Below are 18,444 nucleotides of genomic sequence, written 5' to 3' on the forward strand. Positions count from 1 at the left end.
GGTGCTTTGTGACTGACTGTGTTTTCCTCCCTCACAGCTGCGGTGACGCATTCCACATCCTGGCCAGGTGAGTCCTCAGCTCCCCTACCTGGAGGTTGCTAGTCTCCCGTGATACTGCTTCTTAAGAACCGGGACCTGGAATTGATCAAGTTAATCACAACCCCCCGGGGGCCTTCTGTCCAGTTCAGAGTCAGGGACAGAGCTCAAACCCCAGTCAGCACAGGGCTCCTGGTGGCAGGTGGTCAAGGTGTCTGCTGGAGCAGACCTGCCGAGTGGGAACGGTGGGCCACAGGCTGAGCCTTCCCGGCCTCCCCACCGATAGCCTCGCCGAGCAGGAGACCTGTGCACCTCAGGGCAGGTGCCGGGAGGGGCGTGTGGCCCTGTCAGGGAGGCTGACAGAGGAGGTGGAGGACTCTCAGGTGACGCCTAAGCAAGGCCTTGACGTGTCTCCTCCAGGCACATGGCTGACTCCGACCACCACTGCAGGTCCCAGTACAACAGGTAAATGTCAGTCTCCATCCTCCCGGGCCCTCTGTCTGCTTCTGAATCCGGGAAAGAGGGACCCGCAAGGCGAGTCCCCAGATACGCCTCCATCGCTGGGACCTGTGGGCAGTGGGCAGACCAGGGTCCTGAGATCAGGTGTCAGGGGGACGTGGTTGGCTGGTGACCTGGGTCCTGTGGTGCCCGGGTAGTTTAATCACGACCTCCAGAGGCCTTCTGTGCAGATGCAGAGTCAGGGGCAGAGCTCAAACCCAGCCGGGAGCCCTTGGTTCTAGGGTGGCAGGGGTCAAGGTCTCTCATGGAGCAGACCTGCCGAGTGGGAACGGTGGGCGACAGGCTGAGCCCTACGGCCTCCCCCCCGATGGCCTCGCCGAGCAGGAGACCTGTGCACCTCAGGGGCAGGTGCCGGGAGGGGCGTGTGACCCTGTCTGGGAGGCTGACAGAGGAGGTGGAGGACTCCTCAGGTGACGCCTAAGCAAGGCCTTGACGTGTCTCCTCCAGGCTCATGGCAGACTCCGACCACCACTGCAGGTCCCAGTACAACAGGTAAATGTCAGTCTCCGTCCTCCTGGGTCCTCTGTCTGCTTCAAGCCTGGAGGGACCCCCATGAGGAGTTCCCGAATGTGCCTGCATCTCCGTGTCCCTGTGGGCTGTGGGCAGACCAGGGTCCTGAGACCAGGTGTCAGGGGGACATGGAAGGCTGGTGACCTGGGTCCAGTGGTGCCCGAGCAGCTTAATCACAACCCCCCGGAGTTCTTCTGTCCAGATCAGAGTCAGGGACAAAGCTCAAAGCCCCCAGGAGACATGTGCTCCAGGTCCGCATCCTCCCCCATTGAGCCGGGGGATCCTGGAGCTCGAGGTGCTGTCCCTGGAAGAGGGGTGATCGTGCCTGTTCCCTGCTTCAGGCGAGGCCTTGTCACCTCTGAGACTGTGCCTGAGGTCGGCCAGGACCACGCAGAGGCCGATACTTTGCCAAAAGGGAGGGTCTTGGCCTGACCGTGGAGCCATGGAGCTGCACCCTGGGTGTCCCCGTGAGGATGCGGGTGTCTCCGCTCCCCTCCACCGGCACTCTGGGGCTTCCCCTCCCTGGAGATCCTTGCAGCAGGCAGGACAGGACATCTCTGCGCCTCTGTCTGGGATGATGATCAGCCTCTTGGGCGTGTGGAGAGAATGGGGAGAGGAGGCAGGACCCAGTGAATGGAAGGGGCCAGGAAGGTGTCAGATGGGGCATCATGAGGACACGGGGACGTCTAGAAATTGGGATAAAGTCTAACATCCTAGCCCCTGAGGGAGAAACACTGGTGTGACCTTCAGCCCCGTGGAGAGGTCCATGCTCTGCTCATTCTCTGGACCCATCACCCAGCTGTGGGGGCCGGTCCCAGGCCGAACATGGCTTCTTACACCAGGAATGAGTCCTCGGACTCAGTGAGGCTGGCCGTGTCCAGGGGCAGGGGTGGTGGTGTGAGGGGCTCTGAGGTTCGGGCATGATGGGCCGTGACATCCCGGGGACTGTGTGTCTGCGGAGATCCTCCACCTGGGACCTTGTTTTGGAAGTCGGGTGCTTTGTGACTGACTGTGTTTTCCTCCCTCACAGCTGCGGTGACGCATTCCACATCCTGGCCAGGTGAGTCCTCAGCTCCCCTACCTGGAGGTTGCTAGTCTCCCGTGATACTGCTTCTTAAGAACCGGGACCTGGAATTGATCAAGTTAATCACAACCCCCCGGGGGCCTTCTGTCCAGTTCAGAGTCAGGGACAGAGCTCAAACCCCAGTCAGCACACGGCTCCTGGTGGCAGGTGGTCAAGGTCTCTGCTGGAGCAGACCTGCCGAGTGGGAACGGTGGGCGACAGGCTGAGCCCTCCCGGCCTCCCCACCGATAGCCTCGCCGAGCAGGAGACCTGTGCACCTCAGGGCAGGTGCCGGGAGGGGCGTGTGGCCCTGTCAGGGAGGCTGACAGAGGAGGTGGAGGACTCTCAGGTGACGCCTAAGCAAGGCCTTGACGTGTCTCCTCCAGGCACATGGCAGACTCCGACCACCACTGCAGGTCCCAGTACAACAGGTAAATGTCAGTCTCCATCCTCCCGGGCCCTCTGTCTGCTTCTGAATCCGGGAAAGAGGGACCCGCAAGGCGAGTCCCCAGATACGCCTCCATCGCTGGGACCTGTGGGCAGTGGGCAGACCAGGGTCCTGAGATCAGGTGTCAGGGGGACGTGGTTGGCTGGTGACCTGGGTCCTGTGGTGCCCGGGTAGTTTAATCACGACCTCCAGAGGCCTTCTGTGCAGATGCAGAGTCAGGGGCAGAGCTCAAACCCAGCCGGGAGCCCTTGGTTCTAGGGCGGCAGGGGTCAAGGTCTCTCATGGAGCAGACCTGCCGAGTGGGAACGGTGGGCGACAGGCTGAGCCCTACGGCCTCCCCCCCGATGGCCTCGCCGAGCAGGAGACCTGTGCACCTCAGGGGCAGGTGCCGGGAGGGGCGTGTGACCCTGTCTGGGAGGCTGACAGAGGAGGTGGAGGACTCCCAGGTGACGCCTAAGCAAGGCCTTGACGTGTCTCCTCCAGGCTCATGGCAGACTCCGACCACCACTGCAGGTCCCAGTACAACAGGTAAATGTCAGTCTCCGTCCTCCTGGGTCCTCTGTCTGCTTCAAGCCTGGAGGGACCCCCATGAGGAGTTCCCGAATGTGCCTGCATCTCCGTGTCCCTGTGGGCTGTGGGCAGACCAGGGTCCTGAGACCAGGTGTCAGGGGGACATGGAAGGCTGGTGACCTGGGTCCAGTGGTGCCCGAGCAGCTTAATCACAACCCCCCGGAGTTCTTCTGTCCAGATCAGAGTCAGGGACAAAGCTCAAAGCCCACCAGGAGACATTTGCTCCAGGTCCGCATCCTCCCCCATTGAGCCGGGGGATCCTGGAGCTCGAGGTGCTGTCCCTGGAAGAGGGGTGATCGTGCCTGTTCCCTGCTTCAGGCGAGGCCTTGTCACCTCTGAGGACTGTGCCTGAGGTCGGCCAGGACCACGCAGAGGCCGATACTTTGCCAAAAGGGAGGGTCTTGGCCTGACCGTGGAGCCATGGAGCTGCACCCTGGGTGTCCCCGTGAGGATGCGGGTGTCTCCGCTCCCCTCCACCGGCACTCTGGGGGCTTCCCCTCCCTGGAGATCCTTGCAGCAGGCAGGACAGGACATCTCTGCGCCTCTGTCTGGGATGATGATCAGCCTCTTGGGCGTGTGGAGAGAATGGGGAGAGGAGGCAGGACCCAGTGAATGGAAGGGGCCAGGAAGGTGTCAGATGGGGCATCATGAGGACACGGGGACGTCCAGAAATTGGGATAAAGTCTAACATCCTAGCCCCTGAGGGAGAAACACTGGTGTGACCTTCAGCCCCGTGGAGAGGTCCATGCTCTGCTCATTCTCTGGACCCATCACCCAGCTGTGGGGGCCGGTCCCAGGCCGGACATGGCTTCTTACACCAGGAATGAGTCCTCGGACTCAGCGAGGCTGGCCGTGTCCAGGGGCAGGGGTGGTGGTGTGAGGGGCTCTGAGGTTCGGGCATGATGGGCCGTGACATCCCGGGGACTGTGTGTCTGCGGAGATCCTCCACCTGGGACCTTGTTTTGGAAGTCCGGTGCTTTGTGACTGACTGTGTTTTCCTCCCTCACAGCTGCGGTGACGCATTACACATCCTGGCCAGGTGAGTCCTCAGCTCCCCTACCTGGAGGTTGCTAGTCTCCCGTGATACTGCTTCTTGGGAACCGGGACCTGGAATTGATCAAGTTAATCACAACCCCCCGGGGGCCTTCTGTCCAGTTCAGAGTCAGGGACAGAGCTCAAACCCCAGTCAGCACAGGGCTCCTGGTGGCAGGTGGTCAAGGTCTCTGCTGGAGCAGACCTGCCGAGTGGGAACGGTGGGCGACAGGCTGAGCCCTCCCGGCCTCCCCACCGATAACCTTGCCGAGCAGGAGACCTGTGCACCTCAGGGCAGGTGCCGGGAGGGGCGTGTGGCCCTGTCAGGGAGGCTGACAGAGGAGGTGGAGGACTCTCAGGTGACGCCTAAGCAAGGCCTTGACGTGTCTCCTCCAGGCACATGGCTGACTCCGACCACCACTGCAGGTCCCAGTACAACAGGTAAATGTCAGTCTCCATCCTCCCGGGCCCTCTGTCTGCTTCTGAATCCGGGAAAGAGGGACCCACAAGGCGAGTCCCCAGATACGCCTCCATCGCTGGGACCTGTGGGCAGTGGGCAGACCAGGGTCCTGAGATCAGGTGTCAGGGGGACGTGGTTGGCTGGTGACCTGGGTCCTGTGGTGCCCGGGTAGTTTAATCTCGACCTCCAGAGGCCTTCTGTGCAGATGCAGAGTCAGGGGCAGAGCTCAAACCCAGCCGGGAGCCCTTGGTTCTAGGGCGGCAGGGGTCAAGGTCTCTGCTGGAGCAGACCTGCCGAGTGGGAACGGTGGGCGACAGGCTGAGCCCTACGGCCTCCCCCCCGATGGCCTCGCCGAGCAGGAGACCTGTGCACCTCAGGGGCAGGTGCCGGGAGGGGCGTGTGGCCCTCTCTGGGAGGCTGACAGAGGAGGTGGAGGACTCCCAGGTGACGCCTAAGCAAGGCCTTGACGTGTCTCCTCCAGGCTCATGGCAGACTCCGACCACCACTGCAGGTCCCAGTACAACAGGTAAATGTCAGTCTCCGTCCTCCTGGGTCCTCTGTCTGCTTCAAGCCTGGAGGGACCCCCATGAGGAGTTCCCGAATGTGCCTGCATCTCCGTGTCCCTGTGGGCTGTGGGCAGACCAGGGTCCTGAGACCAGGTGTCAGGGGGACATGGAAGGCTGGTGACCTGGGTCCAGTGGTGCCCGAGCAGCTTAATCACAACCCCCCGGAGTACTTCTGTCCAGATCAGAGTCAGGGACAAAGCTCAAAGCCCACCAGGAGACATTTGCTCCAGGTCCGCATCTTCCCCCATTAAGCCGGGGGATCCTGGAGCTCGAGGTGCTGTCCCTGGAAGAGGGGTGATCGTGCCTGTTCCCTGCTTCAGGCGAGGCCTTGTCACCTCTGAGACTGTGCCTGAGGTCGGCCAGGACCACGCAGAGGCCGATACTTTGCCAAAAGGGAGGGTCTTGGCCTGACCGTGGAGCCATGGAGCTGCACCCTGGGTGTCCCCGTGAGGATGCGGGTGTCTCCGCTCCCCTCCACCGGCACTCTGGGGGCTTCCCCTCCCTGGAGATCCTTGCAGCAGGCAGGACAGGACATCTCTGCGCCTCTGTCTGGGATGATGATCAGCCTCTTGGGCGTGTGGAGAGAATGGGGAGAGGAGGCAGGACCCAGTGAATGGAAGGGGCCAGGAAGGTGTCATATGGGGCATCATGAGGACACGGGGACGTCCAGAAATTGGGATAAAGTCTAACATCCTAGCCCCTGAGGGAGAAACACTGGTGTGACCTTCAGCGTCGTGGGGAGGTCCATGCTCTGCTCATTCTCTGCACTCATCACCCAGCTGTGGGGGCCGGTCCCAGGCCGCACAAGGCTTCTTACACCAGGAATGCGTCCTCGGACTCAGCGAGGTTGGCCGTGTCCAGGGGCAGGGGTGGTGGTGTGAGGGGCTCTGAGGTTCGGGCATGATGGGCCGTGACATCCCGGGGACTGTGTGTCTGCGGAGATCATCCACCTGGGACCTCGTTTTGGAAGTCGGGTGCTTTGTGACTGACTATGTTTTCCTCCCTCACAGCTGCGGTGACATATCCCACATCCTGGCCAGGTGAGTCCTCAGCTCCCTTACTTGGAGGTTGCTAGTCTCCCGTGATACTGCTCCTTGGGAACCGAGACCTGGAATTGATCAAGTTAATCACAACCCCCCAGGGGCCTTTTGTCCAGATGCAGAGTCAGGGACAGAGCTCAAAGCCCAGTCAGCACAGGGCTCCTGGCGGCAGGGGGTCAAGGTCTCTGCTGGAGCAGACCTGCCGAGTGGGAACGGTGGGCGACAGGCTGAGCGCTCACGGCCTCCCCCCCGATGGCCTCGCCGAGCAGGAGACCTGTGCACCTCAGGGGCAGGTGCCGGGAGGGGCGTGTGGCCCTGTCAGGGAGGCTGACAGAGGAGGTGGAGGACTCTCAGGTGACGCCTAAGCAAGGCCTTGACGTGTCTCCTCCAGGCTCTTGGCTGCCTTCGACCACCACTGCAGGTCCCACAACAACAGGTAAATGTCAGTCTCCATCCTCCTGTTCACAGCTGACCGCCTGCCCTGGGTTCGGCCAAGAGAAAGGTCTTGAGTCTAGAACCTGCCTGTGTCCTGCCGTCCTCCAGGGTTCACCACCGAATCGAGGTTGGACCTGCGGCTGGTGAACGGAGGGGACCGGTGTCAGGGCCGGGTGGAAGTCCTGTACCGAGGCTCCTGGGGCACCGTGTGTGACGACAGCTGGGACACCAACGACGCCAACGTGGTGTGCAGGCAGCTGGGCTGTGGCTGGGCCAGGGCGGCTCCAGGAAGCGCCCGCTTCGGCCAGGGCTCAGGGCCGATTCTCCTGGACGACGTGGGCTGCTCAGGCCACGAGTCCTTCCTGTGGCACTGCCCGCACAACGGCTGGAACGTGCACAACTGTGGCCACGGCGAGGACGCCGGCGTCATCTGCTCAGGTGGGCCGGCCTGGGTGGCTCCCTCTGTTGGGTGGTGGTGCTGAGAACCCACACAGCGCCCTGAACGCCCCTGTCTGACCTGAATGCACTGAAGGCCGTGGAGGGACTGCGGGGACGCGAGGCCCCAAAGCCAGTGGCAGGGACTCAGGCTGAAACAGCCTCCTGCTTCGTGCGTATCCCCGGCAGCCTGAAGGTGTCGCCTGCCCTGGGCCTGACCGTGCCTGTGGCCCTGATTCCCACTCAGGAGCCGGCTCCCCGAGGACAGAGCAGGAGCCTGACCTGTGCCCAGTGTGACCTCAGCTCCGCCAAAGAGGGCGTCTGGGCGTCCCTGCAGGCAGCCTCCTGGGTGGGGGGTGCGGTGGTGAGACCTCCAATCTGGACGATGGCGTTACCTGGGCTCTCCCAGATGCTGCCCCGAACCCAGAACCCAGAGCTAGTTCATGGACCAAGTACAGAAAGTGTGGGGGGAAGAGGGTGGGGTAGGGGTCCGGGCCCCGTGAATGGGAGGAGCCAGGAGGATGTCGGACGGGGCACCATGAGCACATGGGGAACATTAGACATTGGGATACAGGTGACATCCTAGCCCCTGAGGGAGAAACACTGGTGTGGTCATCAGCCCCGTGGGGGTGCCCATTGTCTGGACCCATCACCCAGCTGTGGTGGCCACTCCCAGGCATGACACTGGCTTCCTACACAGGAATGATACCTCAGACTCTGCGAGCTGGCGCTGGCCAGGGACAGGGGTGTTGGTGTGAGGGACTGTGAGGTTCAGGCATGACCGGCCGTGTCCACCGGAGACCGTGTGTCAGCCGAGGGTCCTCCACCTGGGACCTGGCTCTGGAAGCCGGGTGCTTTGTGACTGACTATACTTTCCTTCCTCACAGCTGCTGTCCCGCATTCCACAGCCTGGCCAGGTGAGTCCCCAGCTCGTGACCTGGAGGTCCCTTCTCTCCCTGGTCAGCCATGCCCCCCGCACTCTAGGTGACCCAGTGTTCTCTGAACCTCCAAGTGGCACAGAATATTGCCCTCTGTCACTGAGACACTGACCAGTTGTCCTTCACCAAGGGGTGGGGTGATTGTCAAGCCCCCGTGTGTCCATCGTCCATCTCAGTTCTCAGCAGCACAGGCTGGTCGGCCCCAGATGGAGCTGCCCTGGACGGACAGGCAGCCTCTGCGCCCGTGAACAGGACCTGTTAGATTCAGGCCGGGACGTTTTGGGGAATAATGAATACTGTCCCCAGGGGCTTTCTGCGGATGGGACATCCGACTTGTGGCTTCCCTCCATCTGACAGCCCTGGCCACACCCCGGGATGCACTCGGAACATCGGCCTCCCACAGCGGGAGAGACATGTTCACGGGAGGCCGAGTCCCGTGTGAATGTGGTCCTCTGGGTAGCAGGACCTGTGATTGGCTCCAGTTCTGTTATCTCTCACCCACCCCCGGGGGACTTCTGTGCAGATGCAGAGTCAGGGGCAGAGCTCAAACCCAGCCGGGAGCCCTAAGTTCTAGGCTGGCAGGGGGTCAAGGACACTCATGGAGCAGACTTGCCGAGTGGGAACGGTGGGCGACAGGCTGAGCCCTCACGGCCTCCCCCCCGATGGCCTCGCCGAGCAGGAGACCTGTGCACCTCAGGGGCAGGTGCCGGGAGGGGCGTGTGGCCCTGTCAGGGAGGCTGACAGAGGAGGTGGAGGACTCTCAGGTGACGCCTAAGCAAGGCCTTGACGTGTCTCCTCCAGGCTCTTGGCTGACTTCGACCACCACTGCAGGTCCCACAACAACAGGTAAATGTCAGTCTCCTCCTCATGTTCAGAGCTGACCGCCTGCCCTGGGTTCGGCCAAGAGAAAGGTCTTGAGTCTAGAACCTGCCTGTGTCCTGCCGTCCTCCAGGGTTCACCACCGAATCGAGGTTGGACCTGCGGCTGGTGAACGGAGGGGACCGGTGTCAGGGCCGGGTGGAAGTCCTGTACCGAGGCTCCTGGGGCACCGTGTGTGACGACAGCTGGGACACCAACGACGCCAACGTGGTGTGCAGGCAGCTGGGCTGCGGCTGGGCCAGGGCGGCTCCAGGAAGCGCCCGCTTCGGCCAGGGCTCAGGGCCGATTCTCCTGGACAATGTGGGCTGCTCAGGCCACGAGTCCTTCCTGTGGCACTGCCCGCACAACGGCTGGAACGTGCACAACTGTGGCCACGGCGAGGACGCCGGCGTCATCTGCTCAGGTGGGCCGGCCTGGGTGTCTCCCTCTGCTGGGTGGTGGTGCTGAGAACCCACACAGCGCCCTGAACGCCCCTGTCTGACCTGAATGCACTGAAGGCCGTGGAGGGACTGCGGGGACGCGAGGCCCCAAAGCCAGTGGCAGGGACTCAGGCTGAAACAGCCTCCTGTTCGTGCGTATCCCCGGCAGCCTGCAGGTGTCGCCTGCCCTGGGCCTGACCGTGCCTGTGGCCCTGATTCCCACTCAGGAGCCGGCTCCCCGAGGACAGAGCAGGAGCCTGACCTGTGCCCAGTGTGACCTCAGCTCCGCCAGGGAGGGCGTCTGGGCGTCCCTGCAGGCAGCCTCCTGGGTGGGGGGTGGGGTGGTGAGACCTCCCCTCTGGAAGATGGCGTTACCTGGGCTCTCCCAGATGCTGCCCCGAACCCAGGACCCGGAGCTAGTTCATGGACCAAGTACAGAAAGTGTGGGGGGAAGAGGGTGGGGTAGGGGTCCGGGCCCCGTGAATGGGAGGAGCCAGGAGGATGTCGGACGGGGCACCATGAGCACATGGGGAACATTAGACATTGGGATACATGTGACATCCTAGCCCCTGAGGGAGAAACACTGGTGTGGTCATCAGCCCCGTGGGGGTGCCCATCACCCAGCTGTGGTGGCCACTCCCAGGCATGACACTGGCTTCCTACACAGGAATGAGACCTCAGACTCTGCGAGCTGGCGCTGGCCAGGGACAGGGGTGTTGGTGTGAGGGACTGTGAGGTTCAGGCATGACCGGCCGTGTCCACCGGAGACTGTGTGTCAGCCGGGGGTCCTCCACCTGGGACCTGGCTCTGGAAGCCGGGTGCTTTGTGACTGACTGTACTTTCCTTCCTCACAGCTGCTGTCCCGCATTCCACAGCCTCGCCAGGTGAGTCCCCAGCTCCTGACCTGGAGGTCCCTTCTCTCCCTGGTCAGCCATGCCCCCCGCACTCTAGGTGACCCAGTGTTCTCTGAACCCCAAGGGGCACAGGAGTTTTGCCTCTGTCACTGAGAACGGCCAGTAGTCCTTCACCCCTGGAGGGGGGATTCACAAGCCCCCGTGTGTCCATCGTCCATCTCAGTTCTCAGCAGCACAGGCTGGTCGGCCCCAGATGGAGCTGCCCTGGACGGACAGGCAGCCTCTGCGCCCGTGAACAGGACCTGTTAGATTCAGGCCGGGACGTTTTGGGGAATAATGAATACTGTCCCCAGGGGCTTTCTGCGGATGGGACATCAGACTTGTGGCCTCCCTCCAGCTGACAGCCCTGGCCACACCCCGGGATGCACTCGGAACATCGGCCTCCCGCAGCGGGAGAGGCATGTTCACGGGAGGCCGAGTCCCGTGTGAATGTGGTCCTCTGGGTAGCAGGACCTGTGATTGGCTCCAGTTCTGTTATCTCTCACCCACCCCCGGGGGACTTCTGTGCAGATGCAGAGTCAGGGGCTGAGCTCAAACCCAGCCGGGAGCCCTTGGTTCTAGGGCGGCAGGGGTCAAGGACGCTCATGGAGCCGACCTGCCGAGAGGGAACGGTAGGCGACAGGCTGAGCCCTCACGGCCTCCCCCCCGATGGCCTTGCCGAGCAGGAGACCTGTGCACCTCAGGGGCAGGTGCCGGGAGGGGCGTGTGGCCCTGTCAGGGAGGCTGACAGAGGAGGTGGAGGACTCCTCAGGTGACGCCTAAGCAAGGCCTTGACGTGTCTCCTCCAGGCTCATGGCAGACTCCGACCACCACTGCAGATCCCAGAACTACAGGTAAATGTCAGTCTCCGTCCTCCCGGGCCCTCTGTCTGCTTCTGAATCCGGGAAAGAAGGAACCGCAAGGCGAGTCCCCAGATACGCCTCCATCTCTGGGACCTGTGTGCTGTGGTCAGACCAGGGTCCTGAGAGCAGGTCTCAGGGGGACGTGGTTGGCTGGTGACCTGGGTCCTGTGGTGCCCGGGTAGTTTAATCACGACCTCCAGAGCCCTTCTGTGCAGATGCAGAGTCAGGGGCAGAGCTCAAACCCAGCCGGGAGCCCTTGGTTCTAGGGCGGCAGGGGTCAAGGTCTCTGCTGGAGCAGACCTGCCGAGTGGGAACGGTGGGCGACAGGCTGATCCCTACGGCCTCCCCCCCCGATGGCCTCGCCGAGCAGGAGACCTGTGCACCTCAGGGGCAGGTGCCGGGAGGGGCGTGTGGCCCTGTCAGGGAGGCTGACAGAGGAGGTGGAGGACTCCTCAGGTGACGCCTAAGCAAGGCCTTGACGTGTCTCCTCCAGGCTCATGGCAGACTCCGACCACCACTGCAGGTCCCAGAACAACAGGTAAATGTCAGTCTCCGTTCTCCTGGGTCCTCTGTCTGCTTCAAGCCTGGAGGGACCCCATGAGGAGTTCCCGAATGTGCCTGCATCTCCGTGTCCGTGTGGTCTCTGGGCAGACCAGGGTCCTGAGACCAGGTGTCAGGGGACATGGAAGGCTGGTGACCCGGGTCCAGTGGTGCCCGAGCAGTTTAATCACAACCCCCCAGAGTCCTTCTGTCCAGAATCAGAGTCAGGGACAGAGCTCAAAGCCCACCAGGAGACATTTGCTCCAGGTCCGCATCCTCCCCCAGTGAGCCGGGGGATCCTGGACTTGAGGTGCTGTCCCTGGAAGAGGGGTGATCGTGACTGTTCCCTGCTTCAGGCGGGGCCTTGTCACCTCTGAGACTGTGCCTGAGGTCGGCCAGGACCACGCAGAGGCCGATACTTTGCCAAAAGGGAGGGTCTTGGCCTGACCCAGGAGCCATGGAGCTGCACCCTGGGTGTCCCCGTGAGGATGCGGGTGTCTCCGCTCCCCTCCACCGGCACTCTCGGGCTTCCCCTCCCTGGAGATCCTTGCAGCAGGCAGGACAGGACGTCTCTGCGCCTCTGTCTGGGATGATGATCAGCCTCTTGGGCGTGTGGAGAGAATGGGGAGAGGAGGCAGGACCCAGTGAATGGAAGGGGCCAGGAAGGTATCAGATGGGGCATCATGAGGACACGGGGACGTCTAGAAATTGGGATAAAGAATAACATCCTAGCCCTGAGGGAGAAACACTGGTGTGACCTTCAGCCCCGTGGGGAGGTCCAGGCTCTGCTCATTCTCTGGACCCATCACCCAGCTGTGGGGGCCGGTCCCAGGCCGGACATGGCTTCTTACTCCAGGAATGAGTCCTCGGACTCAGCGAGGCTGGCCGTGTCCAGGGGCAGGGGTGGTGGTGTGAGGGGCTCTGAGGTTCGGGCATGATGGGCCGTGTCATCCGGGGACTGTGTGTCCGCGGAGATCCTCCACCTGGGACCTGGTTTTGGAAGTCGGGTGCTTTGTGACTGACTGTGTTTTCCTCCCTCACAGCTGCTGTGACGCATTCCACATCCTGGCCAGGTGAGTCCTCAGCTCCCTTACCTGGAGGTTGCTAGTTTCCCGTGATACTGCTTCTTGGGAACCAGGACCTGGAATTGATCAAGTTAATCACAACTCCCCGGGGGCCTTCTGTGCAGATGCAGTGTCAGGGGCAGAGCTGAAACCCAGCCGGGAGCCCTAGGTTCTAGGGCGGCAGGGGTCGAGGTCTCTGCTGGAGCAGGCCTGCCGAGTGGGTACGGTGGGCGACAGACCGAGCCCTCACGGCCTCCCCCCCGATGGCCTCGCCGAGCAGGAGACCTGTGCACCTCAGGGGCAGGTGCCGGGAGGGGCGTGTGGCCCTGTCAGGGAGGCTGACAGAGGAGGTGGAGGACTCCTCAGGTGATGCCTAAGCAAGGCCTTGACGTGTCTCCTCCAGGCTCGTGGCTGACTTCGACCACAACTGCTCGTCCCACAACAACAGGTAAATGTCAGTTTCCATCCTTCTGGGTCCTCTGTCTGCTTCAAGCCTGGAGGGACCCCCATGAGGAGTTCCCGAATGTGCCTGCATCTCCGTGTCCCTGTGGGCTGTGGGCAGACCAGGGTCCTGAGACCAGGTGTCAGGGGGACATGGAAGGCTGGTGACCTGGGTCCAGTGGTTCCGAGCAGCTTAATCACAACTCCCAGGAGTCTTTCTGTGCAGAATCAGAGTCAGGGACAAAGCTGAAAGCCCACCAGGAGACATTTGCTCCACGTCCACATCCTCCCCACTGAGCCGGGGGATCCTGGAGCTCGCGGTTCTGTCCAGGGAAGAGGGATAGAGGTGCCTGTGCCCTGCTTCACGCGAGGTCTCATCACCTTCGAGGCTGTGCCTGAGGTCGGCCAGGACCACGCAGAGGCCGATACTTTGCCAAAAGGGAGGGTCTTGGCCTGACCGTGGAGCCATGGAGCTGCACCCTGGTGTCCCCGTGAGGATGCGGGTGTCTCCGCTCCCCTCCACCGGCACTCTGGGGGCTTCCCCTCCCTGGAGATCCTTGCAGCAGGCAGGAGAGGTCTCTGCTCCTCTCTCTGGGATGATGATCAGCCTGTGGGCATGTTCACCGCTGACCGCCTGCCCTGGGCTCGGCCAAGTGAAAGGTCTTGAGTCTAGAACGTGCCTGTGTCCTGCCGTCCTCCAGGGTTCACCACCGAATCGAGTTTGGACCTGCGGCTGGTGAACGGAGGGGACCGGTGTCAGGGCCGGGTGGAAGTCCTGTACCGAGGCTCCTGGGGCACCGTGTGTGACGACAGCTGGGACAACAACGACGCCAACGTGGTGTGCAGGCAGCTGGGCTGCGGCTGGGCCAGGGCGGCTCCAGGAAGCGCCCGCTTCGGCCAGGGCTCAGGGCCGATTCTCCTGGATGACGTGGGCTGCTCGGGCCACGAGTCCTTCCTGTGGCACTGCCCGCACAACGGCTGGAACAAGCACAACTGTGGCCACGGCGAGGACGCCGGCGTCATCTGCTCAGGTGGGCCGGCCTGGGTGGCTCCCTCTCCTGGGTGGTGGTGCTGAGAACCCACACAGCGCCCTGAACGCCCCTGTCTGACCTGAATGTACTGAAGGCCGTGGAGGGACTGCGGGGACGCGAGGCCCCAAACCCTGTGGCAGGGACTCAGGCTGAAACAGCCTCCTGCTTCGTGCGTGTCCCCGGCAGCCTGCAGGTATCGCCTGCCCTGGGCCTGACCGTGCCTGTAGCCCTGATTCCCACTCAGGAGCCGGCTCCCCGAGGACAGAGCAGGAGCCTGACCTGTGCCCAGTCCCTGCAGGCAGCCTCCTGGGTGGGTTGTGGGGTGGTGAGACCTCCCCTCTGGAAGATGGTGTTACCTAGGCTCTCCCAGATGCTGCCCCGAACCCAGGACCCGGAGCTAGTTCATGGACCAAGTACAGAAAGTGTGGGGGGAAGAGGGTGGGGTGAGGGGTCCGGGCCACGTGAATGGGAGGAGCCAGGAGGATGTCAGATGGGGCACCATGAGCACATGGGGAACATTAGACATTGGGATACATGTGACATCCTAGCCCCTGAGGGAGAAACACTGGTGTGGTCATCAGCCCCGTGGGGAGACCCATTGTCTGGACCCATCACCCAGCTGTGGTGGCCACTCCCAGGCCGGACACTGGCTTCCTACACAGGAATGAGACCTCAGACTCTGCGAGCTGGCGCTGGCCAGGGACAGGGGTGTTGGTGTGAGGGACTGTGAGGTTCAGGCATGACCGGTCGTGTCCACCGGAGACTGTGTGTCAGCCGGGGGTCCTCCACCTGGGACCTGGCTCTGGAAGCCGGGTGCTTTGTGACTGACTGTACTTTCCTTCCTCACAGCTGCTGTCCCGCATTCCACAGCCTGGCCAGGTGAGTCCCCAGCTCGTGACCTGGAGATCCCTTCTCTCCCTGGTCAGCCCTGCCCCTCCCCCACTCTAAATGACCCACTGTTCTCTGAACCCCAAGGGGCACAGGAGTTTTGCCTCTGTCACTGAGAACAGCCAGTAGTCCTTCACCCCTGGAGGGGGGATTCACAAGCCCCCGTGTGTCCATCGTCCATCTCAGTTCTCAGCAGCACAGGCTGGTCGGCCCCAGATGGAGCTGCCCTGGACGGACAGGCAGCCTCTGCGCCCGTGAATAGGACCTGTTAGATTCAGGCCGGAACGTTTTGGGGAATAATGAATACTGTCCCCAGGGGCTTTCTGGGGATGGGACATCAGACTTGTGGCTTCCCTCCAGCTGACAGCCCTGGCCACACCCCGGGATGCACTCGGAACGTCGGCCTCCCGCAGCGGGAGAGGCATGTTCACGGGAGGCCGAGTCCCGTGTGAATGTGGTCCTCTGGGTAGCAGGACCTGTGATTGGCTCCAGTTCTGTTATCTCTCACCCACCCCCGGGGGACTTCTGTGCAGATGCAGAGTCAGGGGCAGAACTCAAACCCAGCCGGGAGCCCTTGGTTCTAGGGCGGCAGGGGTCAAGGTCTCTCATGGAGCAGACCTGCCGAGTGGGAACGGTGGGCGACAGGCTGAGCCCTCACGGCCTCCCCCCCGATGGCCTCGCCGAGCAGGAGACCTGTGCACCTCAGGGGCAGGTGCCGGGAGGGGCGTGTGGCCCTGTCAGGGAGGCTGACAGAGGAGGTGGAGGACTCCTCAGGTGACGCCTAAGCAAGGCCTTGACGTGTCTCTCCAGGCACATGGCAGACTCCGACCACCACTGCAGGTCCCAGTACAACAGGTAAATGTCAGTCTCCATCCTCCTGGGCCCTCTGTCTGCTTCTGAATCCAGGAAAGAGGGACCCGCAAGGCGAGTCCCCAGATACGCCTCCATCGCTGGGACCTGTGTGCTGTGGTCAGACCAGAGTCCTGAGAGCAGGTGTCAGGGGGACGTGGTTGGCTGGTGACCTGGGTCCAGTGGTGCCCGGGTAGTATAATCACGACCTCCAGAGGCCTTCTGAGCAGATGCAGAGTCAGGGGCAGAGCTCAAACCCAGCCGGGAGCCCTTGGTTCTAGGGTGGCAGGGGTCAAGGTCTCTGCTGGAGCAGACCTGCCGAGTGGGAACGGTGGGCGACAGGCTGAGCCCTACGGCCTCCCCCCCGATGGCCTCGCCGAGCAGGAGACCTGTGCACCTCAGGGGCAGGTGCCGGGAGGGGCGTGTGGCCCTGTCTGGGAGGCTGACAGAGGAGGTGGAGGACTCCCAGGTGACGCCTAAGCAAGGCCTTGACGTGTCTCCTCCAGGCTCATGGCTGACTCCGACCACCACTGCAGGTCCCAGTACAACAGGTAAATGTCAGTCTCCGTCCTCCTGGGTCCTCTGTCTGCTTCAAGCCTGGAGGGACCCCCATGAGGAGTTCCCGAATGTGCCTGCATCTCCGTGTCCCTGTGGGCTGTGGGCAGACCAGGGTCCTGAGACCAGGTGTCAGGGGGACATGGAAGGCTGGTGACCTGGGTCCAGTGGTGCCCGAGCAGCTTAATCACAACCCCCCGGAGTCCTTCTGTCCTGATCAGAGTCAGGGACAAAGCTGAAAGCCCACCAGGAGACATTTGCTCCAGGTCCGCATCTTCCCCCATTGAGCCGGGGGATCCTGGAGCTCGAGGTGCTGTCCCTGGAAGAGGGGTGATCGTGCCTGTTCCCTGCTTCAGGCGAGGCCTTGTCACCTCTGAGACTGTGCCTGAGGTCGGCCAGGGCCACGCAGAAGCCGATACTTTGCCAAAAGGGAGGGTCTTGGCCTGACCGTGGAGCCATGGAGCTGCACCCTGGGTGTCCCCGTGAGGATGCGGGTGTCTCCGCTCCCCTCCACCGGCACTCTGGGGGCTTCCCCTCCCTGGAGATCCTTGCAGCAGGCAGGACAGAACGTCCCTGCGCCTCTGTCTGGGATGATGATCAGCCTCTTGGGCGTGTGGAGAGAATGGGGAGAGGAGGCAGGACCCAGTGAATGGAAGGGGCCAGGAAGGTGTCATATGGGGCATCATGAGGACACGGGGACGTCTAGAAATTGGGATAAAGTCTAACATCCTAGCCCCTGAGGGAGAAACACTGGTGTGACCTTCAGCCCCGTGGGGAGGTCCATGCTCTGCTCATTCTCTGGACCCATCACCCAGCTGTGGGGGCTGGTCCCAGGCCGGACATGGCTTCTTACACCAGGAATGAGTCCTCGGACTCAGCGAGGCTGGCCGTGTCCAGGGGCAGGGGTGGTGGTGTGAGGGGCTCTGAGGTTCGGGCATGATGGGCCGTGACATCCCGGGGACTGTGTGTCTGCGGAGATCCTCCACCTGGGACTTCGTTTTGGAGGTTGGGTGCTTTGTGAATGACTGTGTTTTCCTCCCTCACAGCTGCGGTGACGCATTACACATCCTGGCCAGGTGAGTCCTCAGCTCCCCTACCTGGAGGTTGCTAGTCTCCCGTGATACTGCTTCTTGGGAACCGGGACCTGGAATTGATCAAGTTAATCACAACCCCCCGGGGGCCTTCTGTCCAGTTCAGAGTCAGGGACAGAGCTCAAACCCCAGTCAGCACAGGGCTCCTGGTGGCAGGTGGTCAAGGTCTCTGCTGGAGCAGACCTGCCGAGTGGGAACGGTGGGCGACAGGCTGAGCCCTCCCGGTCTCCCCCCCGATGGCCTCGCCGAGCAGGAGACCTGTGCACCTCAGGGGCAGGTGCCGGGAGGGGCGTGTGGCCCTGTCAGGGAGGCTGACAGAGGAGGTGGAGGACTCTCAGGTGACGCCTAAGCAAGGCCTTGACGTGTCTCCTCCAGGCACATGGCTGACTCCGACCACCACTGCAGGTCCCAGTACAACAGGTAAATGTCAGTCTCCATCCTCCCGGGCCCTCTGTCTGCTTCTGAATCCGGGAAAGAGGGACCCGCAAGGCGAGTCCCCAGATACGCCTCCATCGCTGGGACCTGTGGGCAGTGGGCAGACCAGGGTCCTGAGATCAGGTGTCAGGGGGACGTGGTTGGCTGGTGACCTGGGTCCTGTGGTGCCCGGGTAGTTTAATCACGACCTCCAGAGGCCTTCTGTGCAGATGCAGAGTCAGGGGCAGAGCTCAAACCCAGCCGGGAGCCCTTGGTTCTAGGGCGGCAGGGGTACAAGATCTCTGCTGGAGCAGACCTGCCGAGTGGGAACGGTGGGCGACAGGCTGAGCCCTCATGGCCTCCCCCCCCGATGGCCTCGCGGAGGAGGAGACCTGTGCACCTCAGGGGCAGGTGCCGGGAGGGGCGTGTGGCCCTGTCAGGGAGGCTGACAGAGGAGGTGGAGGA

General features: G+C 62.6%; 1 protein-coding gene across 1 annotated transcript in view; it reads left to right on the plus strand.

Annotated features, from left to right (window-relative positions):
• LOC118632667 (deleted in malignant brain tumors 1 protein-like) overlaps window positions 1–18,444 on the plus strand; it is a 163,148-nt gene that overhangs the window by 22,228 nt on the left and 122,476 nt on the right. The window contains 11 exon segments of the mRNA XM_036265900.1: window positions 38–67; window positions 2,096–2,125; window positions 4,156–4,185; window positions 6,215–6,244; window positions 6,514–6,680; window positions 6,788–7,143; window positions 7,391–7,405; window positions 8,977–9,334; window positions 13,853–14,182; window positions 17,521–17,550; window positions 17,941–17,985. Of these exon segments, the coding sequence (XP_036121793.1) occupies window positions 38–67; window positions 2,096–2,125; window positions 4,156–4,185; window positions 6,215–6,244; window positions 6,514–6,680; window positions 6,788–7,143; window positions 7,391–7,405; window positions 8,977–9,334; window positions 13,853–14,182; window positions 17,521–17,550; window positions 17,941–17,985 (1,421 nt within the window).

This window comes from Molossus molossus, unplaced genomic scaffold (assembly GCF_014108415.1).
Source record: "Molossus molossus isolate mMolMol1 unplaced genomic scaffold, mMolMol1.p scaffold_m16_p_17, whole genome shotgun sequence".
NCBI classification, from domain to species: domain Eukaryota; kingdom Metazoa; phylum Chordata; class Mammalia; order Chiroptera; family Molossidae; genus Molossus; species Molossus molossus.